Source organism: Dermacentor variabilis, chromosome 1 (genome assembly GCF_050947875.1).
Source record: "Dermacentor variabilis isolate Ectoservices chromosome 1, ASM5094787v1, whole genome shotgun sequence".
NCBI classification, from domain to species: domain Eukaryota; kingdom Metazoa; phylum Arthropoda; class Arachnida; order Ixodida; family Ixodidae; genus Dermacentor; species Dermacentor variabilis.
Genome location: NC_134568.1, coordinates 1,987,330 through 2,011,387, shown reverse-complemented (window position 1 = coordinate 2,011,387; position 24,058 = coordinate 1,987,330). Strand labels below are relative to the sequence as shown.

Genomic DNA, 24,058 nt, shown 5'->3' with positions numbered 1-24,058 from the left:
GCCTTTTCCGGCAGGCCGACCCGGAAATGTCGGAGGAGAAAAAAGTCCGCTTCCTGATGCGGGGCGTCAAGCAAAAACTTTTCGCCGGACTTATTCGTAACCCGCCAAAGACCATAGCTGAGTTTTCTGCAGAGGCATCGACGATCGAGAAAACTCTGGAGATGCGCACTCGGCAATATAACCGCGAGGGGCTCACACCGCAGTACGCCATCCAAGGACTGGGTTCCGACGACCTGCAAGAGACCATCAGGGCCATTGTGCGCGAAGAACTACGCAAGGTCCTGCCTTCGTCACAGCCTCAAGTGATTTCGATTGCCGACGCCGTGCGTGCGGAGCTCCAACAGCAACTCGGAGTAGCCCCTGAATCGCCGCAGCCTCAGCCGCAAGCGATGACATATGCCGCTGCAGCCCGTCGTCACGTTCCCCCTCCGCGCCCACGGCCGGGCCCAGTGGCGACACAGTTCCGTCGTCCACCACCATCCCCGCCGCCAGCACGCCAACCCGTCAACCCACGCGGCATTCCAAAGAAAACTGACGTTTGGCGAGCCCCCGACCACCGCCCGCTCTGCTACCACTGCGGACAAGCCGCCCATGTGTACCGCCGATGCCTATACCGGGAGATGGGACTGCGAGGTTTTGCCATTTACGCGCCGCGGCCACAGATTGGCGAACGACCTCGCGATATTGCCGACTACCTCGCCGCCACTCAATGGAGCCCTCGACGACCTTCCCGTTCGCCGTCAGCAGGCCGCTACCTGTCGCCGCAGCGCCGACCATACACTGACCCAGTCCGGGGCTGGTCCGTCAGCCCATATCCGGAAAATTAAAAGCAGTAACCGATGGAGGTGCGGTTGCTGTTCGTCGAACTGACGAAGATCCTCCGCCGCCGAGGAAGACGACGAAGACACCATCTAGACGACATCATAACGACACGCCACCGTCCCAACGAAATCAGGAAGCCAAGACTACACCGACGAAAGACGACTTGACGACGTGACGTTCCAACTTCAGTTCAACACGACGCAGCCGTCATCTGACGCCAGGACCTAACTGTAACGCAAGACAAAGAACCACAAACCTCGACGTGCTTCTCGTCGGCCACGCAGTCAGCGCCTTAGTAGACACAGGAGCCGATTACTCCGTCATGAGTGGACCTATCGCCGCCCAGTTGAGGAAAGTTAAGACTGCATGGGACGGCCCTCAAATTCGGACCGCTGGAGGACACCTGATTATGCAGACTGGGATCTGCACGGCAAGAATTACTGTTCATGACTGGACTTACCCTGCCACCTTCGTTATCCTCTTATCCTCCACACAGTGTTCACGAGACGTCATTCTCGGCATGGACTTCCTGAATCAACATGGCGCAGTAATCGACCTGAAGTCGAAATCGATAATGCTGTCGCAAGATCAAGCGATACCGCCGGAGAGCTGTCGTAGTCACCACGCCTTGAGTGTGCTCGAAGATCAAGTGAGCGTCCCACCGCGCTCCAGCATTATTTTTTCCGTCGGCACCGAAACACCCGCTGACGTAGATGGCGTCATCGAGGGCGAACAACATCTACTGCTCGACCGTGAAATTTGCGTCGCAAGAGGGATCGCTCGACTCCACGGAGGGCAAGTGGAAGTTATGCTAACCAACTTCAGCCAAGAGTTCAAGCACATCAACAAGGGCACGACAATCGCATACATCGAGGAAATTGTGGAAACCAGCAATGCCTTTCTCCTCTCGGATTCAGCCGCATCTACTCTGATGAGCATAGTCCCCGAACCATACTTCGACGTGAATCCAAATCTTCCTATGAGGAAGCAGCAACAGATCAGAAGTCTTCTCCGACGATACAAAGACTGCTTTTCGACGTCATCGAGGATTCGACAAACACCAGTTGCAAAGCATCGCATAATAACGGAAGAGTGCGCTCGACCACTCCGCCAGAGCCCTTACCGAGTTTCGACGCGAGAACGTGAAGCTATTAGGCAACACACACACACACACACACACACACACACACACACACACACACACACACACATATATATATATATATATATATATATATATATATATATATATATATATATATATATATATATATATATATATATATATATATATATATCATCATCATCAGCCTGGTTACGCCCACTGCAGGGCAAAGGCCTCTCCCATACTTCTCCAACAACCCCGGTCATGTACTAATTGTGGCCATGCCATGCCTGCAAACTTCTTAATCTCATCCGCCCACCTAACTTTCTGCCGCCCCCTGCTACGCTTCCCTTCCCTTGGGATCCAGTCCGTAACCCTTAATGACCATCGGTTATCTTCCCTCCTCATTACATGTCCTGCCCATGCCCATTTCTTTTTCTTGATTTCAACTAAGATGTCATTAACTCGCGTTTGTTCCCTCACCCAATCTGCTCTTTTCTTATCCCTTAACGTTACACCTATCATTCTTCTTTCCATAGCTCGTTGCGCCGTCCTCAATTTGAGTAGAACCCTTTCCGTAAGCCTCGAGGTTTCTGCCCCGTAGGCGAGTACTGGTAAGACACAGCTATTATATACTTTTCTCATGAGGGATAATGGCAACCTGCTGTTCATGATCTGATAATGCCTGCCAAACGCACCCCAGCCCATTCTTATTCTTCTGGTTATTTCCGTCTCATGATCCGGATCCGCCGTCACTACCTGCCCTAAGTAGATGTATTCCCTTACGACTTCCAGTGCCTCGCTGCCTATTGTAAATTGCTGTTCTCTTCCGAGACTGTTAAGCATTACTTTAGTTTTCTGCAGATTAATTTTTAGACCCACTCTTCTGCTTTGCCTCTCCAGGTCAGTGAGCATGCATTGCAATTGGTCCCCTGAGTTACTAAGCAAGGCAATATCATCAGCGAATCGCAAGTTACTAAGGTATTCTCCATTAACTTTTATCCCCAATTCTTCCCAATCCAGGTCTCTGAATACCTCCTGTAAACACGCCGTGAATAGCATTGGAGATATCGTATCTCCCTGCCTATATATATATATATATATATATATATATATATATATATATATATATATATATATATATAAAGCCTACCTATGTCCACTGCAGGACGAAGGCCTCTCCCTGCGATCTCCAATTACCCCTGTCCTGCGCCAACCGATTCGAAATCGCACCCGCAAATTTCCTAATTTTCTCACTCCATCTATTCTTCTGCCATCCTCTACTGCGCTTCCCTTCTCTTGGTGCCCATTCTGTTACCCTAATGGTCCAACGGTTATCTAATGGGCGCATTACATGACCTGCCCAGCGCCATTTTTTTTCTTAATGTCTATTAGAATATCGTCTATGTTCTCTGATCCAAACTGCTCTCTTTCTGTCTCTTCATGTTATGCCTAGCAATCTTCGTTCCATCGCTCTCTGCGCGGTCCTTAACTTGTTCTCAAGCTTCTTTGTGAATCAAGTCTCTGCGCCGTATGTCACCACCGTTAAAATGCATTGTTTGTATACTTTCGTTTTCAATGATAACGGTAAGCTCCCATTCAGGGGCTCACGATGTCTGCCGTACGCGATCCAACCCATATTTATTCATCTGTGAATTTCCTTCACATGGTCTGGGTTCCCTGTGATTAGTTGACCTAGGTAAACACTGTTCCACAGACTCTAGAGGCTGACTTGCGATCTTGAACTCTTGTTCGCTTGTCAGGTTATTTATAATTTTCTTTGTACCTGCATATTAATCTTCAGTCCCACTCTTACACTCTCGCTGTTAACGTCCTGAATCATTTGTTGTAACTCGCCTGCATTGTTGCTGAATAGAACAATGTCATCGGCAAACCGAAGGTTGTTGAGGTATTCGCTGTCGATCTTTACTCCTAAGCCTTCCCAGTTTAATAGCTTGAATACTTCTAAGCACGCAGTGAATAGCATTGGAGAGATTGTGTCTCCTTGTCGGACCCATTTCTTTATAGGTACCTTTCTACTTTTCTTGTGCAGAATTGAGGTGGCTGTGAGGCTGTGAGTACAGATCGCTCACGTAAATACCGTCGAAAATCTACGGTATTTACGTAAGCGATCTGTACTCCTTGATTGCGCAATACGTCTATGACTGCTGGTATCTCTACTGAATCAAATGCTTTTTCGTAACCTATGAAAGCCATATAGAGAGGTTTATTGTACTTTGGTGATTTCTCGATAACCTGGTTAATGACATGGATGGGATCCATTGCAGGGTAACCTTTCCTGAAGCCAGCCTGCTCCCTTGGTTAACTAAATACCAGGGTTGTCCTTATTCTATTGGAGATTATTTTGGTAAATATTTTAGGTAATACTGGGAGTAAGCTGATTGGCCTATAATTTTTTGGTTCTTTAACGTCGCCCTTGTAGATTAGTATAATGTTTGCATTCTTCCAGTTTTCTGGGACCCTTGCAATCGATAGAGATTGCGGCTGGTGGCTGGCGGAAAACTGGCGGCTGTCTACACTTCGTATAGAGAGCCGCCAGTTTTCCTAGCATTATATATCCTCCATATTTGATTAAATCGACTGTTATTCCATCCTATCCTACCGATTTTCCCCGTTTCATGCCTTGCAAGGCCTTTCTGACTTCATCTCTAGTTATAGGAGCAGTTTCAGTATACTGTTCATTATTGTTTTGAATAGAGCGCTCCTGTGTCTGGGTACTGTAAAGGTCAGTATAGAATTCTTCCGCTGCTTTTACTATATTTTCGAGATTGCTGATGATATTACCCTGCTTATCTTTTAGTGCATACATCTTGGTTTGTCCTTTTCGTTCTCACTGATTTCAGGCTGCATCCATTTCTTACGGCTTCTTCAGTCTTTCTCACTTTATAGTTTGGAATATCACTTATTTTCGCCTTGTTGATCAGTTTTGAGAGTTCCGCAAATTCTATCTTATCTCTTAAGTTGGACACTTTCATTCTTTGTCGTTTCTTCATTAGGTCTTTTGTTATTTGCGAGAGCTTGCCTACTGGTTGCTTTGGTGCCTTGCCTCCCACTTCAATTGCTGCCTCTGAAGCCAGCCTCGTCACGGTTTCATTCAATACCTCTATGTCATCATCATCTCTCTGTCCTAAGGCTGCATATTTGTTTCCAAGTACCAGCCTAAATTTGTCTGCTTTTGTCCTTACTGCCTCTAAGATGAGCTGTTCATTCTTGACCAATTTTACTCTTTCTCTGTATAAATTGAGGCGCATATATATATATATATATATATATATATATATATATATATATATATATATATATAAGCGCATCTCATCCGGGATTCCGTATAGTTAGGGCAACATTTAGGCTGAGGACGCACGTTCCCGAAAATATAAAGAAAACGATGCTTTATTCACTGCGTTTATGTATATACACTGAACGATATGCAACTAGGGGGCCGTATTTCCCCTTTGTCGCAGGGAGACCGGGTGCACCCGCCGTGGTTGCTCAGTGGCTATGATGTTGGGCTGCGGAGCACTAGGTCGCGGGATCGAATGCCGGCCACTGTAGCCGCATTTCGATGGCGGCGAACTGCGAAAACACCCGTGTACCTAGATTTAGGTGCACGTTAAAGAACCCCAGGTGGTCGAAATTTCCGGAGTCCTGCACTACGGCGTGCCTCATAATCAGAAAGTGGTTTTGGCATGTAAAACCCCATAATTGAAGACCGGGCGCACGGCGCGTGCGATTTAAAACCAAATGAACAGCTTAATAAGCAGTGCCGTGTTCCAATGACTTCTCTTCCGCGCTTTTGTTCACCCTTTGTTTTGACTACATGCAGTTTTGGACAGCGGCAGACACTGTACTTCTAGCACAGCCACGAACAAATTGCTTGTTGCGACTTCAACACATATTTGAAGTGCTTACAGCTTTATATAAACGTGGCAGCAAACTGAAAAAGGCAGAACGTCACCTGCCTCTCGTGGGTGTCTTGTGCCTACAGGCTCGGGCGGCAACCTTCCGCTACATTGTAAGCAATACGGATGCACTTCCATCTTCAGCAACATGTCAGTCAGGGGGAATGCCACCTCGCAGCAGGAAAGACAGTTGAGAGAAGTTTGTCGCATTTCTAAACTTGGACACGAAAAGTGTGTAAGCGCGACATCGGTGGTCCTAACCAAGTGAGAGCTTCAATATTTTTAACAGTGTTGCTGAGTATTGATAATGTCATTGCTGTTATGTTGTGCATTGTGCAAGTTCAGCGCGGCTAGGGGAAACTGTTTGCAAGAATAAAGATCAGTTGTTTGTCCTTCTCTCGCCTTGTCTACCTTCACCTCTCGACTTTCTCTTTTTTCAAGTTTGATGGCATTCTGCGACTACATCCACGTAGCAACTAGCCGAACAAACCACTTTGACGTCTAACTAATCACCAAGAATTACCAAGCAACTATACATTATTTTTATAGCTTAGACACACACTGTTGACCCTGTTTCTGTGCAAAGCACGCTGACCGTGGAATCACTCCCCCATCCCAAGTGTAATTCGTGTTAATTGCACTCTCAAGTGTTAATCACCTACCCGTCTCAAGTGTTCCTAGAATTATATATCATTTATGATGCCTGCAACCAGTGATATTAAAGATCCTTAAAACTTAAAAATTATCACTCCGTATTCAAATATCCACTCCAGCTTAAGGTTAAGGAGGAGAATGGTGTATTTCCAATGGCACATCAACAATGCGTCTCCCAGATGCGCCTTGTATTATGATTTAAAAAAAAAACTTTGCAAATTTCGACACTTATTACAATCTTATAGGATTAGTTTGTCTGTGATGACTCATCAACGTGAGTATATATGTACCATCTTCTGGGGAAACTCAACATCGACTGTGGTGGCGCACGCTGTAAGAAACCGCAACCTTCAATGCACACTGAACCGGTCCCGTTTTGCACACATCCTGTCCTTTCGGGAGGCGTATTCTGCGGGCCAAGTACGACAACCCAACGTGGTTTTGCTTTTCGGCGCCACCAGATTTATTGTCAACCTGCCTATTTCCTACAAGAAACTGACTTAGTCTTGTCATCTCTAAAGCATTTTTTTTTCTTTCGGAGGGACGAAATTCTGCTAGTCTTGTTTTCGTGTGATCTTACATGTTACTGTAATCGGTGTGACATGTCTGTTTTTTTTTCTTTTGCTATGGCCTGGCTGTTCTCTTTCTACAGGAAGACACCATACTATGCCGTTGGTTTAATTGAGTCCGTGTGGTCTATCATCTTCCTTCACCTTTTCCATCTCTTAGGGCACACTGTAAAAAAAATTTGCCTTACTTTTCTGAAAATTTGCTGGTAATTTGTGACCAAACACTCTTCCGTAAATTAAGAACGGTTATTTCCGTAGAACGGACAACTGTAAAAGAGAGACCGTAATACAAGATACGAGTGCTTCTGTATCTAGAAAACGGAAGACTGTATTCTGGATCTGTACTATAACCGTTAAAGTACGGTGCTTCTCGTATTCAGAAAACGGAACACACTGTATGCTGAATTTGTACTATAACCGTTAAAATACAGGTGCTTGCCATATTCAGAAAACGAAAGACTTAGTATGCTAAATCTGTACTATATTCATTAAAGTACAGGTGCTTCCCGTATTTCATCTTGCAGAGCATATCCATTGTTCGAAGAATGTGCCATTGGGGATAAAATTGCCAGGACGTGCGAGAGTCGACCAAATTTTATGGTGCACTATTTGCTGGGATCAGCCGTACTACCATCTGCGTTCGGAATGTGCATACGTGACCCACTGTTTTCAGCGGTCTTGAACAGAAATGCAATTTGGTCAACGCTCGCACTTCCAGGGTACTTTTGTCCACGATAGTACATCTCCTTTAATGCAAATATCATGAAGGCAGCTCATAGCCAAAGCAGCAGGTCACCATTGAGAAAATTGTCTTGCCAACACAGTGACATGGCTGCAGAGATAAAACACTTTGCATTTTGTGATATGAATGCACTGCATAGCATATATACAAAAAGGTGCAACATTCCAGTCCTCAAGTTCTTAGATCACAGAAGCAACTTTATTTTCTTCACTCACTCGTCTTGCACTTCTTCCTGGTGAAAGTTGTTTTTGACTCCAAACGCTTGCAAGGATAAACTTGCTGCTGTTAGGAGAAACAAATAGTATTCGTGAATATCCATCCTAAAGAAAGCGGCAAAAAAGTATAATCACAGAACACGACAAAGCAGTAACTTCTGTGTGAGAAAAACATGTAAGTAGACCGACATTGTTGGAAAAAGGGATGTTGCTGTAGCCAACATTTCGACATAGGTGCTTGTCATTAGGGTAGCAAATGTTTTCCTTGGCTGTGTTGTTTGGCCTCCTTGGCCTCATTGGCGGAGAAGAAACTGGTGCATATAGAGGTCAAGAGAAGCCAAAGTGTTAAAATAAAGGAAGGAAGGGTGTGCTTAGCAGTGGTGATTGTGATGGAGCGGGTATGAGCACTGCTGTCAGTACTTGCTAAGGGTAGGGGTGACCAAAACAGAAAACGATGTACACATGTAAGCAGTCATTAATCCAGTAGACATAATCTTCCCAGAAGACAAAATAGGCATCAAGATAAACAGTTTGCACTTTTGGAAAAGGAAAACGAAGAATTAAGGAAAATAAATTTTGTATCAAGATGCATCTGGTTAAGATCAATGTAAATGGTAAATGAAGGCACATTATGAATACATATTTTGTTGAAAGCCGATGAAGAAAAGATATATTTACCAAATATTAAAAAATGGGGACATTAAAATTAAACTGGGTATGACCATAAAACAGTAAAGAACAGCCTGTGGAAAAAAATGGGATGGACAATATGATAACCAGGTGCAAGATTGCAAAACGTCGAGCGCTCTTTATATTCATGCTGCTGTTGACGGCTTCAAGTTTCTGTCTTCCTGTGGAACCTTTGTCTTACTTGAACAAGGAAATGGGTCATTTTTTAAACAAGTCAGTTCAAATGCAGTTCAAAGCTTCAGCATTATTAGAATGAAAGAATATATTGTGGTCAGTTCTCCTGGGTGTGCTTTCATTCACCAGTTATTTCCACCGGCATAAGCTCAAAATTTAATGGTTTAAATGGACCTCAGCTCCTGGCAAACCATTAGCTGGTCTTTTTTTCAACACAGATGCCTGCACATTATATGTGTTGGCAGGAGTGCTAGCGAACTACATTATACTTGTTGCCACAACCAAAGTGAAACTTGGTAACAGTGATTGAAAAAAAAAAACCAGCATTCCACAATATTGATTCAAGTCGTCTGGAAAAGTTGATTAAGTTAATGTACACCCCCCACCCCACCAGACACAATTATACACCACACGGACTCTCATGTTGTCAACCATGCTATTATAACACTAGGCATCAAGTAGGAGAATTAGGGGATAAGAGGGCACAATGCTTTTTGTTAGAACATCAAATGTGCTTTACATAAATGCTACATTCCAACTAACAAAGGAGCAGCCGATACTGACCAATGCATACGAAAGCTAATGACATTCTGTGCAGCAGAATGTTGACGATGAGGTGTTATGCGCACAAGTGCACTCTTTCACACAAAATGACATCCTGCAGTCAAACCTTGTGCCAACATTGGAGTTTGAAAAACACCACAGTGGAAAGCAAAGAGTGCTAACTTTGTTGAAAATTACCAAAAATTATTCGATTATTCATTATCCTTACTGTTCGTTAAAGATTCACAGATTGTTCCCTACGGGTGCTGTAAACAGGCACCCTGCTTTTACAGTCGTAGCAACAATGATCTGTGGCACAGACAAGAATAAATGCTCATGAAGTTTATGCAAGAGTATACCCTACAAATTACACCCCATTTCACATTCCAATGTGGTAGAAGAGGAAGACGAAAAAAAACTACTTTCTGGTGGAGGATGCATACCCCAGAATAGAAGAAACAAGTGTACCCTAACCATTGCTGCTGCCGATGCCTGTGCACTAGCAGTTACATATAATATGGCAGTTACAATTGTTTTTCCACAAGCACTGCAAGCTGCTGCCAGTTGACCAGTACACAGCTGTAATAAATTTAGGGCAAGTTAAAGCTCTCTAATGGATTTATCTCATATGACACAATTGGAATGCAATATTCTGCAAATAAGTGAAGAGCGATGTGCCATCCCATACAATGAAACACCTTTGAAGAATCTGAATCACCACCTGCACTCTTAGGCAGTTACACCCTTTGGAGTGCCCCTTCTGCCACACAACAATAATCGTTATCTGCCTTGATGCGTTTCCTTTCTTGAAAACACCACGCCCGGTGCACCACGCCTGGTGCACCACTTTCCTGTCGGGAATGCTATCATGCTGATAACGCGCATGCCATTTGTTACTGGAAAGTACAGGGCTCGCAGCGTTAAAGAAAGAAAACGCATCAAGGCAGATGACGATTATCGTTGTGTGGCAGAAGGGGCACTCCAAAGGGTGTAACTTTGCCTAAGAGTATGGGCAGTGACGAGGTAAAAGAGTGTGTTCTGTGTAAAGTAGTGCACCTGTATAACCTAAAGCTGTGGATAATGCATTTAGTATCAGCTGTGAAGGTTTCTAATTTTAATTGCACACAGTAAAAACCTCCATGCAGTTTTGCAAAACGCAAACTCCCTACTTTTTGTTGTTCAAAGGTAATGACACATAGGGCCATAACATGTACATTATGGGTTTCGTTCCCAAACAATCAAAGTGAATAGCACTACCCTAAGTGTTATGTGATTTCTGTCTCACATTTTCTGTCAAAAATTGTTAGTGTCAAGTGCTGCGATCAGCAGAGAAACGGATTTCTGGAGCAATATATAGTATTAAGTACTGTGATCTCAGTTGTTTCACTGCTGTTTAAGCATTATCGGGTCTTAAAGTAAAAAATGAGGAATAAATACATGCATATTTTACGTTACAACCCTCATGAGATATTTAGTAGTCTGGATTATAAAGGATTCCAGATTTACAACGCAGGTCAGATTTTATTCCACTGAAAGAATGGCACCATGCCAATGATTCTGCATTTGCTGCTATATTTATATGTATTTAGTTCAGTTGGAATGTGTGTGTATTGTCTGCGATATCTCTTCACATGTTTTAGATTGACTGTTTTCTAAATTTAGGCAAATTCGTATTTGCAAATAACCTTGCATGACACCAAGAACTTGCTTAGCAGGAGTATTTCTAACATTTGCAACATATGAGGCTCTTGAATGCATATCTAAGCCTGGGGTGCACGTCGCCCCCTAATCTCATCAGCAAGTTTCGGGAACTCATCTATGAGGTTTCTTATGATGAATGTAAAGTTGCTTGAACGGGAGAAATAGGGAAATTAAACAGGTGAATTATGCAGCATAAGAATGATGTCAGCAAGAAGCAAGCTTCAAGAAGCACTGTCACTCAATGTGCATAGACTATCAAACGCAAGAATTATTTGGGATGATTTAAAATTCTGGCATTGGAACAAAATGTCCTTTAATCTATAAATAAACTCTGATTATTCACTCTACTACCCCTACCTTCACCAGAAACATTCATAATCATTATCCTATCTATGCCACATCATCCTAGCTAATATTCAAGGCTTCATAAGCTGCTTTTTTTACTGCTAATTCTCCGTGGGAAAGAGGTGTCCGTATGAAGACCATACGATATACTTATTAGCCATTTTTTGATAAATGATAAGGGAAAAACTTCACACCAAAAATGCATTGACCTTGAGCAAGTTCTACATTTGAAGCTGTTGATTCTTTTTTCCCTTTGCCATCATTGACCCATCTGGTTAGCTAAGTAGACAGAAAAGCTGCAGGAGAAAGGTAGGGGTGCCAATTAGACTTGTGCCCCAGGGGACCTTTTCACGGTCACTGGAGGAACTGCCTGTGGCCGCGGCATCTTCCTTGAGGGCCATGGCCATGTCTAAGAAACCTTGTCTCCACAGGCAGCATAAAGAAGGATAATTTTCTGAGCTAAGTCTTTTTCTTAAAAGAGCCCATTTAAGTTGTATTCGTGGCTTTGCACCACAAAACTGACACATGACTGGCCACTAAAGACACCTTATGTGTATTCGCAGGCCTATTCCTTGGAAAAACACTTTCATGTAGCACACAATGAGTAACAGTAACAAAAAAGTGTATCAGGAGGCTTTCATATTGCTCTACAACTTTTCATTCACATATTTCATTTAATTATTTGACATACTTATTAACTAATTAAGAATTACGTAATTAGGAAGGATGCAAAATATAATCACAGTATCTCCAAGCGACGGCAAACAACATTACCTTCATTTTGTCCAGTTACATCGCATTTACATATTTCTAAATCTTGGTGCACGATAGTTAAGACACCCTGTAGATCAAAAAACAATATTACAATTTTCATAATCATCTCTTGCGTGTTATTGGCGGCTATGGCTGCTTCAAGTTATTCTTTCAGTACGGTACAAGCACTTTTGAAGTGAAATTGTTTTGCATCGAGAGCGTGTAATCTAGAAAATCAAGCAAAAGGTCAAGTTGTGTTCACTATTCAGATGTTTAACTAAGAAGCTGCAGGAAAAGGAAACAAGACACAACACCTAATAAACAATGCAAAATTTGAAAATTTAAACTGAACAAGAAACCAGTTTTTGAAACCACAGAAAAAAGCCAGCAGCTTACGTCGAATACACCCTTGCTATGTACTCCAAGTGAAGTTGTTACCGCAATGCTTGGGCACCATATGAACGTAACAATCAACAACTTTGAGCAGAATATTAACACCACTAAATGAACTGGCCTTTAAAGATTCTTGATCTGAAATCCTCAACGACTTGTTCTGGCGTTTAATCTGTCGAGCTCAATCTGTATTCTCCAAAGCTGGCTCTTGGCCATAATTTCTCTGAACGCAACATCAGCTCAAACCTCAAGATAGGGTTGACCTGTAAATAACGTGGATAATGCATGGCAAACATCATGAACAGTCTTACATGTTAACCAGAGGGTTGACTCATGCAGCCATGAAATTGTGATGCAGACACGATATATTGAAGCTGGTTTTGTGAAGTGTTTCATGCTTCCAAGGCTTCTTCTCCAGTTGTGAAAGCTGTCTCCACTAGCTAAATAAGCGATGAGAATGAAAACAGAACTTCAACATGCTCACAATACGTTGACCATTTGCAAGTAAACAGCAGCCTTCTTGGGCGCCCACGTTGCCTGGTGCAAATCTACTATGCCACAGTAATTGCGTTACCCAGTACGAGCCACTTTAATATGCAGTGTGTTCAGAGCCCTTTCCCTCTGTTTTTCTGCTTTGGAAACAGTTTACCATGTGTTCAGTAGGCGTCGAGAAAGGGGACAGAAAACACTGTGCACCACTGATTTCTAATATGTTTTGCTGGATGCAGCACACCGCACCGGATGCAGGTGAAGCCAGTGGAAATGCTGTGTCATGCAGGCGCTTGTCCTGGAAGCAGGGCATATGGTGGACTAACTAGTGCGTGCGATCAGATAATATTGCTGCCCAAAAACTTTTCTTTGTGGTTTTTCACATTTTAGGAGGTCTCTACATGTCTGGTAAGCGCTCTTATGACAATCTGAACCCGTATACGATAGTGTTCTCTTATATCAAGTTTTTTCTCATTTACCAGTCTTTCCATTGCACGCCACTTATGTTAGTGACACTGTAGACACTGCAATGCAAAAATTCTGGACACCACGAAACACTGCTTGGGTAGTTTATGGCACATCAGGCAGGCATGTTAGGGGAAGAAATGCCACGCACCCGTGCAAACGAAGTGCTGCTGCAAAGTCGTGAAGCACCAACTTCCGGGACAAGGTTGGCTTCAGTCGAGGGTGCTCGATGTGCTGTCCATCCCCTGCAGTAGAGATCAGTGGTGTGGACCCTTTTATACTGGCAGTCTTTTCTGGTCGGAACCTTGGCAACAGCTTCCACCATACTTTTTTGAACCTGCAACATGTGCAGAGAAAGTCACGTCACTGTGCATTGATTGTATGGCTTTATTGTTCTACACATTCCATCAAATCATTAAAAAATACAGTTCGCACATTTTTACTACTGTATATAGACAGTCTAGTTGCTAGACACGCGAAACATTACCATCCCTCTGACAGAATGCAACAATAGAAGCCTACACTGTAAAGCTACACTAAAATTTAAATTGATGTGACACCGTATGAGCATACAGTATGCTTACTGTATGCTCTAGCCCTGTGTCAAGTAAAAGTTAATTGTCAATCATTTATGGTGTATTTCTACTTATTCTGGGTCATCAAACTGTACAATCAATGTTCCAAGTTTACACATCGTTGGCTTTTGATTGCCTATGTGATCCGTTTCCTACTTACACATGCAGTAATCCCACTGTAATAAGGAAAATGAGTTAGAAAAAGAAATGCCGTGATAATCTTCCACATTTGCTGAGGGCAGGAGCAATGGCCAATAGCATGTGGTTGAAGCTACATAAATACTCAGTTTTCACACAGCTTAAATGTTCAGCAAGTAATAAAGAGGTATGCTGTGCACCTCTGCATGACCAATAAAATCTGACTACTTGACACTGCACTAAGGCTGCTGCATGGTACTGTTCGGCAGTTCGGCTTTGGTTTTCCGATATACAGAACTGTTTAGGTATCAGTAGTTTACTTTGCGATAAAATGGAGCTTGGAGCACTGGTCATTTGCACATAAATAATGGAACAGCAAATATAACACAAGGATAGGAGTATGGGTCTTTTGGAAAAAGTACATACACATTATGATTAGAATGTGATGTGATGCCACAATGAAACAGAAAGCAACGCATAGAAGTGGTGGCATAGAAGTGGCACTTCCATGCCACCAAGGTTATTGGACAGACAGTACTTCAGAAGTGCCCGCAACACAATGTGTTGGCGGGCTAGTTGGTGTGAATTCATAAATACTTTGTTAAGCGCAAAACAATGGACACAAGAAAGACGACCAGCACAAAGCGCTACTCTAAACTGACATCACTTTATTGCGTCACCCCTTTATAGAAAGTAGAATCTAGAAGAACATGCGCAGTGAGCACCATGTGCAGGAACCACCAACAACCGATCACAAGAGCGCACTCATGCGACGGGATCCAAAAAACCATATCGAGCACTGCACATGGTTAAAGAAGGCACACTAATGCACTGTGACCCCAATGACTGTATGTAGAAAGCTTCCGATAACTCTCGGGCGGTGGTATCACAGCACTTCTTCAATATCGTAGTATCACGAAACATGGCTTTGCACTTCCATATTTTACAATGTTGAGCCAAATGAGAACCTGTGCCTGCTGGTATGGATTGCTTATGTTCGCAATGTTTCGTGATACAACGATTTTGAAAAAGAGCCGTGATCCCACCGCCAGAGAGTTATCGGAAGCTTTCTTCATACAGTCATTGGGGTCACAGTGCATTAGCGTGCTTTCTTTAACCTTGCACAGTGCTCAATATGTTTTTTTTTTTTGGATTCTGTCGCATGAGTGTGCTCTTGTGATCAGATGTTGGTGGTTTCTGCACATGGCGTTCACAGTGCATGTTCTTCTAGATTCTGCTGTCTACAAAGGAGGGACGCAATAAAGTGATGTCAGTTGAGAGTAGCGCCTTGTTCTGGTCGTCTTCCTTGTGTACGTTGAGCGCTAAAAAAGCAATTATGTATTTCTTGTGTGTGTTTGAAGACAGCTCCACACGCAGTAGCGATTCCAGTAATGCTGCCCAGTGGTTTAGCTCGCCGCAGTTTGAAGTGCCACAAAATATAAGGAGAGAAACCTGCATTATAGTCTTGTTGCAAACCAGAATATAACGCAAAGTGCATTCTGAGGCCAGAAACTATAGAAAAAAATTTCATGATGCACCACTGTGCAGGGTTTTATAGCAAAGTCAAATGCATTTAGTGTAAATATCACACTACGATGGTACACAATGGTGGTAATCTGTAATAATATAAAAGGTGCCTTAATGTTACAACAAAACTTGACAGTACTTAATAATAGCCCTGTAAAATTTAGCATGCAGGGGCACCACTTGGTTAAACAATAGTGACGTAATGTCTATGTACACAAGTATTACCCATGCATTTCTGCCAAATAAAAGTGAGGCGTGCAGACAGGACACAAGAGTAGAGAAGTGGACAACATGAACGCCGTGTTGTGTTGTCCCCTTCTCTACTCTTGTGTCCTGTCTGCACGCCTCACTTTTATTTGCATAATGAATCCCTGCCAACTAGCTCAGCTTTCTGTCGTTCTAAGCCACATTTCTGCCATTGTCCAAATGGCATAAATGAATGGGTAATACTTGTATACACAGATATTACATCTCTATTGTTTAACCAAGTGGGTAAACTATGTCCGCCTCATACAAGATTAGAATTAAACCATAAATTATTTATAGTCACCCTAACAGTAACACCTCATTTGAACTTCACAGTAAGTAGACGCCTGTTGATGCCAGCCTCCCCCAATGGTAAATTGTGCTGCATACTTTACAGAGAAATTATAGTGGTATCACTCAACTCCAAAGTTATTCAGGACTGCAGCATTGTAGAAGACATCTGCAAATGTCCCATTTCATGTATAACAGCCTGAATTGCTTGCACATCTTACCAAGTGCAAATTAAGGTTACTTCTCCTTGTTTAGCATTTTTGCCTGCTAGACCACAATCCAATGTCATCAATATATTAACATATTACCTGAAAGAACCTAATTTGCCTTATAGATTAACACATTCGCATACTGCCACAGCTGCACTCTGTCATATGCGTTGCAATCATAAAGGAGTGCTTGTCCACCAGCACTCCAATGTCACTAACAGTGATCACCTACACAGCTAAGTAGATGGTCATGATTCAGGTGGCAAATAGCTAAGAGAAAAAAAAAAATCCACTCACTTTGAGGGCTACAATACTGCGATAACTTGAGAGAGATGGACACATTGCAGGCAGCAGACCTCTTCCCAGCTCCAGCACAACAGCAACTTGCCTTTCAGTAAAAGAAAAGGATTGATTAGTAATAAGTTACCTTGTTTTTGCTGAGTATCAATACAATCTGACTTTCATGCATATCTACTCTCCGCTTTAGTAATACAACTGAATTATTCGTAAAATAAAAGAGTCGATGATGATACCATTCGCTTCTCTTGTATGTCCAATTTTTTTTCGCACTGATACCCTTACTGCTTGCTTACTGACACGAACGCCTTGACTGCCCAGACATCATTCGAAGCAACACGTCTTGCTGCACCGCAAAATGTTGCACCAAGGAAACACAGCAGAGCAGCCAGAGCAAAGAACTTTTTTTCTGGTCACAATTAAAACGTGCACCCAAGCAAGAAAGTAACGATCACAGGTAGTGAGTGACTGCTATTGCCTCGAACGTTTATTTCCGTGTTTTAACAGAAGTTCTTGTATCGGATACAGTATTGCCAATACAAGCGTCAATACAAGTGCGCAACTGAACGCAGTATTATTCTACGCTTTTAACGCGAGCGAGCAAAAGGTTAGAAGTACCTCACGGAAATTGCGATCGAGCCGATCGCGCTACGACTGGAATCGATCTGAAAAGATAGGGTGATCCCTTTCCCCATACATGCGTCATTTTTGCCCTAAGACGTTGCATAGTGGTCTTTTGAAACAATATTTCTGTTCGCGACACCGGCTTACCACACATAATTTTAAGACCTACGTTATGCAAACCAAATAAGATTAAAATGGGCTTACCTCATGAGCAAGTTACGAGCGCGCGTAGACTGTTGAACACCCGTTGAGAGCAAGCAGGCTATCCGTGTCCAAGCGCATACGTGCACCCAAACACAGGACAACTTCTTCGATGCCGCAGCGTGCAGAGTTTTGTACACGAAGTGAAAGACATCCAGCGCAAATATCTCCGCGCGATGACGGCAAATGACGAGCGCACAAGCGTACACAACACAGCGACAAATTCGCAACTTAGCCAATTCAAACGTGCCGAGACCCAAGCATCGTAAGCATCCATCGTTTCTGTTCTTCGCTCCCGATGCGTCAATCTCTCTTCCTTGGGGTCTTGCTCCACTCTTGAGTACAAATCAAGAGATATTTACGGCAAATTAACAACTTTTACAACACGACACGAAAAATTCTGGCTGACTACACATGTGCAGCTCCGTCTGCCACTCCTAACGGACGCGCAGCGCGCGCTGCCCCCTGGTGCCGCACTCTGTGAGCGCGGAGAACAGAACTGAATCGGTTTCGTTTTCGCATTTGTGGTCTAGTTACTGGAACTGTAATATAATTGCTTGAGAATTAATTGAATTCTAAAAGAGGAGAACGCTTTCTCTCCCGCAAGTTAGTGCGTTTTATACAAAGGGAGAGAGAATGCAAGAAGCAGAAAGGCAGGGAGGTCAACCAAAGCGTTCGCTACTGGGGATAGCAAACCCCTGTGCTGCAATGAAGTGCAAAGCAACGCACTGCGGTGCGTCCATAAGCTCTAGTATAGTGATAATTTGGGCAGGTTGGTGCTTGTAATGAACAGGTAAATAATGAGTTGTGTCAAAACATTACCCATATATAAAGCACATGGAACTAATGGTGGTGTATTCTAGGTCAAAAAGAAATGAAGCTTGAATCGTTACATCTCGGCACTAGGCATTCTATCTTTCCGTATTACTTTTTTCTTCTTTTTGACAGTACACACAGTACTAGCACGGTAATAGGTCCTTCATCTTCAGTCACCTTCCAGTAGTTTACACACATGTCGGTGCATGTTCGCGTTCTTTATTCTACCGTACAAGAACGAGCGCACTTACCGGTCTTGTTTCAAGATGAAGCGCCAAATGTTTGCGATTACATCTTATCGCAAGAATTAACACATGAACAGTGAAGATTATGCGTAATCGATTTGTCTCAATGAATGGGCAGTTATTGTCAGAGACGAGATATTTTGTAAATATTATGGGAATGAGTTAAACCAACTACATTGCAGTTCAGCAATGCCCTTTGACACTTGGGTTAATTGCTTGCCGTATTCGAAAATTTCACCCGACCGTTGTACCTGGATCTATAGGCCGCCAGTCCCCTTCGAGACCATTTGTTGCAAAATGTAAACGCAGTTACGGTCATTATACCACTTCCTGCGTTTCGGTACTGATTTAGAGTGCGCAAAATTTTTGGCGTATAGAGCACCAATGTCATTCCCAGTGCACCAGCACCTGAATGCTACAAGCTTGTTTAAGTGTGCACGTATGTCCACGGCTCTTCATTCACTTAAACATATATGCTGTGTTATTAACTACAAAGCGCTTAATTTCAGAACATTGTGACTCTTGTGAGAACACACATATATTTGCGCACATGATCAGCGTTACAAGGCCCATATGCGCGGCAAACTGCGACCACAATAGAAGATGCGTATATATATTTATACGATCTGTTATTGCAGCTTTTGGTAGAAGGCTAGCTCTCGCATTTTGTACGCATCTTCATAATGCGTACAGTTTGCGTGTTCAATAAAATATTGTTAGCTGAAACTTTATGAGTACGAGCGCTCATTCAGACAGCTTAAGTTTTCTCACAATAATACGGATGTTCGCATAACAAAAATACGGAATTCTGTCTGTTTCGTCCAAAACAGTGTATAGCCGTTATACGATTACAGTGAAAATGTCCGTAAAGCTTAAAACGGAGAGCACTTTCCGTATATTAACGGCAGATTTTGCCGTATTTTTGAAATATGGCATAGTTTCCGTATTTTTACCTGCAGTTCTCCGTATAATGACGGAAATCCTCCGTATGATGACGGAAATTTTTTACAGTGCACATATCCCCTTTGAGGGATCGGTCAAGATGCAGATGGTGTTACAGGAATTTACAGTTATTCCTAAAACACCTAAAAACTCACGTGATGAAGGGAATAAAATAACCTATGGAGAACTTAAGATCTCGCCGAAATAAGTACAATTTTCCCGTGAACTTCATTCATTCATTCAAATAACTTTATTGAGTGCCCTGCAATTTAATGGGGTGGGCCTGGACCCCGCCTAGGTTTCGGCCAAGGGTTGTTGACCCTTGGCGGCCTCCTCGGCTCGCTGGTCGGCCCAGAGTTGGTGCTGCAGGTCCGAGCTGAGCAACGCTGACTCCCAGCGCGCGCGGAGGCTGTCGCTGTTTGAGGCTGCATCACCGTTATGCACCCTCAAACAGCGACAGCCCGTGAATTTGTTTATTTTTTAAATTCTTTTTATATGCCCTCCTTCCGAAAAAGTAGGGAGGCGTTTGGCGCAGCTAGGTGGCTGTGGCCAGCCTGCTTCCGCAATATTTCCATCTGTGTCGATGTTTACGTCTTCCTTCACCGAATAATAATAATAATAATAATAATAATAATAATAATAATAATAATAATAATAATAATAATAATAATAATAATAATAATAATAATAATAATAATAATATGGGGTCTTCAGAAGACATTTCCTCGAACACGTTCTATGTGACGGAGTAGAAGAAAAAATTACCGACGATTACGTTACTTCCTAATGCGAAATTTGAGCGCAGCAAATAAGCTGTTTCACCTTTTCGATAGACTGAGGCAAAGAAATCGAGCAACACATGTATGCGCTATCACAGAATTTTTTTTTTTATATTTCCCGTACTCCTGGATCATCTCGACGGCGGCGACGGTAAGCTTCTGCTTCGGCTGCACGCACCTCTGGATCCTGACGGCGACGGCGCTGGGCCTCTGCTCTGGCAGCTCGTTTAGCAGCAGCAGCAGCAGCAGCAGCAGACGGAGGACTTCCATCGGTCGTCTCGCTCATGGCTCAGAAAGAACTGGCAGATAATTTCGCAGTGGCGAACGGCAGCGGCAATTTCGGCTCGGGCAGTGCACATATACAGATCCGCCGCCACCGATCTGGCTCTCTGATTGCCACCGCACAGGGCGAACGGCAGCGGCAATTTCGGCTCGGGCGGTGCACATATACAGATCCGCCGCCACCGATCTGGCTCTCTGATTGCCACCGCACAGGGGTTGCATTGGAGGAGGAGCGAAGAAAGGAATTAAGTTCGAGCCGGGGCTTTGACAACCGGACACTCGCAGGAAGAGGGGGGAAGGGGGCGGCGTGTACACCCAGCGGCAAACGATGGGGGCAGAAGCGCGCGCAGCAAGCGGACAACACGATAAAGGGAGGAGGGAAGAGATAGCAGCGACTGACTGATGCCGCTGACGCCGATAGTGAGTCAACCCCAGCTGCGGAGTTGGTTTCAGGGACAACGCCGCCGATGCCGACACAAACAATATGATACCCTCGCTTCCGCAGCGCTAAGAACCAGGTCTAGCCGTGGGAAGGTGGTCACGTATTCGTCGACGTGCCGGGGCCTACGTGAAATAACCGGCGCGTCGGCAACTGAAGAGCACCCTATCCGCCACACAAGAACAGGGGGGGGGGGGGAGGGGGGACCCTTTCCTCCTCTTTCTGCATGGCGGCGACGGTGTTCTATGCAGTCACGTTATCTTGACTCTCTAGCGGCGTCAGCGGCATCCAGCGGTATCAGTCGGTCGCTGCTAGCGCTGGGGGGATGAAAGGGGGGCGGAGCTGGTTACGAGGCCGACGACAACGCCGACGACGACGCGAAACCCAGGAACGGACGCCAAAGAGCTGCGCTCTAAAAAGAAGAACGCAGCCTGTCTCGTGCATTGCACACCCGCCTCCGTTCTGTGCAAGCTACTAGGCGCTTTCGTCCCGCAGTGCTTCATCTCAATAATCCGGCGAGGTTTCTTGGACGCGACCAGCGGGAACTCCTTCTTTTCTGTCGAGGTATACGCTTGCGACGCCTGGTGTCAATCATGAAGATACAGCCTCAATCCGATGGCACGACTTCGCACCTGGATGCAAAGACGACTGGCCACGGATTTCGCCGCGCTGCTGAACAAGACGACGGCTGTAGCAGCGCTCAGAGATCAGCGACAGTGGCCGCACACGGCGACCCTCGGTCTCGACGTTCTCGCGGGTGGATGAAACGCGGCAGGCATCCCGGGGTCTTTGATTCCGGCGGCTGCCTCGTGTCGTCGTTCCATTGGTCTGGAGACGCTCGCCCGAGCGTCTTGGTTGACAGGTGAATATTCTTACATGTTCTATCAGGCAAACCACAACATTTCTGAGAGAGTTGGTTTAATGGTAGCCTTCATGCAGCGGTCTGCCGAGAGGTCGCCCTCATCTCGGTGGCAGCACCGTAGACCAAGGCCCACGGGAATCATCGCGCCAAGCAATTTTAGGGCTATTTCGAATGCTCTTTCTCACGTAGTTCTAATCCCGATAGAAACGTCCATGTGGTTTGTACATTGAGTGCGCAGGCTTTCTTCACCTTCTTCAGCGGGCATGTTGAAACTTGTTAAATGTTTTTCATGCACGGCACAAGACCGAACACGAAGAGAACACATGCGACACTGCCCTCACCTCGTGTGGACGTGTTCTTATTGTGGCAGCCTTGTTTTATTGACTGTAATCAGGAGCGGAAGGAAGCACAGACGTTTTGTATGTAACTGGATGTTTGGCACTGGCAAGTTGTTTCTGCTTCGTAGAACGCGGAAAATCACGGTTGGGTGACATTTGCTCTAGTGAACACTTCTATCTTAGTGGCAATTTTTGACCAGTGACCAGTGACCAGGAGCCAAATGCATCTTATACGATTAGGCGTTAAACAAAACATTAATTAATAAAAGAGAAATAGTTTCATATTTCTTATTCGTTATCTGAGTGTTTAGTAGTTCAAGTAATTATGGGAAAGAAGAAATATTGCAGACGAGAATAAATAAACCGCGAAGAAATTTTTAGACAGAGTGATGCCAATATTCTGATTCAGTGCAAAATCTTAATGTTCCAGCGTAAATCGCCACACGAGAGGCTTCCCAAGTCATGTCGGTCGTGGATCGGCAGACGCAGCGACCGCGTCACTCTTCACTCCAGCTTCAGCAAGCAAGACGACGGTTCACAGGTCGCGGAACGAGCTCGCAGCTGGCATAGCGTGCCATTCCGGGCGATCTCCACTCCAGCCCCGTGTTGTCGAAGCCTCCGCCAACCACCTGACCATCGCAGAAGCACCGCGCTGTCCTAGCCCCTGTTCCACTGGTGGCACTTGGCGCAAGGGCGACGCATCTCGCTTCGAGTGCACCCACAGCTTTTGCGTGGCTCGCTCCGCTCGTGCCTTCGGGAATCCCGCCGTCATCGCCTTCGCCGCGCTGCCCTGTCCCACGCCCAGCACCGCGAGATCTTCAACATACGTGCAGGGAGTTCCCGTTACGCGAGGCCGAGCACTCCACCGCTACTCTGACTGTGGCGAAGCAAGATATTCTGCTACTTTTCAAGCAGTACAAGGGCGTCCGGGCTGTTCGTTCGGACGTTATAGGCTTTCATAAAATCGGCCCTGGAATCCCCGAGCTGGAATCCTGGCTGGCCTCGGGCAATTTTTCGGTTGACGCGCCTGGAGACAATTCAAGGGATGACGCAGCTCTCCGTTGGCGCGGACATTTCTGAGTTGTTTTTTTCCGCAGAGATCTGCTGAAACTCGCACAGCACTTTTACCTAATTACCGCGAGATTTTCCATTTCTTCTGTTTCGTAAAAATATATTTTCTCCTATGCGATGTTTGTAGTTGGCCTGAATATTTAGTTTTTGGGGGGTATCGTTACTGCATTGTCGGAATTTGCGGATTCCTTGACATGATAACAGGCATGAGCAGGCATATCTCTACTTCATCTCAGCAGTGAACAAAGATAGCTTACAGTGAACAAAGCCATTACAAGGACAAGAGGGGACACATGAACCGCGGTGAGCTTTGTCTCCTGTTGGCTCGGTGTTGTCGTCTGTTTATCGTCCGATTCGTGCGGGAAGTCAAGATGTAAGAACTCGCTAATATAGCCACACCCTTCAGTTTGAGTACTCTTTACCTGATTATAGGTATACCATGCGACACCATAGTTTCTGCCTTTATCTGTTGTTTAGTTTTTAGTCACGACGTCTCATATCTCACACTTTAGGAAATAGCGCAGATGGTCAGATGATTAAGATGGTCAGTCAGCCTGCAATGTTTTCTGAAGCTAGATTGATTAGACTTCCTAAAA

General features: G+C 44.4%; 1 protein-coding gene and 1 long non-coding RNA gene across 8 annotated transcripts in view; one reads left to right on the top strand and one right to left on the bottom strand.

Moving 5' to 3' along the window:
- The window catches only part of LOC142575062 (uncharacterized), a 48,948-nt gene extending 30,799 nt beyond the window's left edge, over positions 1 to 18,149 (bottom strand). For 2 of the 7 annotated variants that reach the window (XR_012826551.1, XM_075684025.1), the window contains exons 1-3: positions 17,692 to 18,149; positions 16,864 to 16,954; positions 13,732 to 13,917 (exon numbers count right to left, since the gene is read on the bottom strand). Coding sequence is in view for 6 of the 7 variants with exons in the window: in XM_075684025.1 (XP_075540140.1) it covers positions 13,732 to 13,917; positions 16,864 to 16,954; positions 17,692 to 17,696 (282 nt within the window). In the remaining variant the exon portion in view is untranslated. Of the gene's footprint in view, positions 1 to 7,973; positions 8,095 to 10,286; positions 11,914 to 13,731; positions 13,918 to 16,863; positions 16,955 to 17,691 lie in introns of those variants that run through there. The other 5 variants (XM_075684035.1, XM_075684042.1, XM_075684072.1 and 2 more) reach the window with 5 other exon arrangements.
- Positions 18,150 to 21,486: 3,337 nt separating this feature from the next.
- On the top strand, positions 21,487 to 23,580 carry LOC142569597 (uncharacterized). The gene is made up of 2 exons (XR_012825649.1): positions 21,487 to 22,053; positions 22,822 to 23,580. It is a non-coding gene; the product is annotated as an uncharacterized LOC142569597 (long non-coding RNA).
- The last annotated feature ends 478 nt before the right edge of the window (positions 23,581 to 24,058 follow it).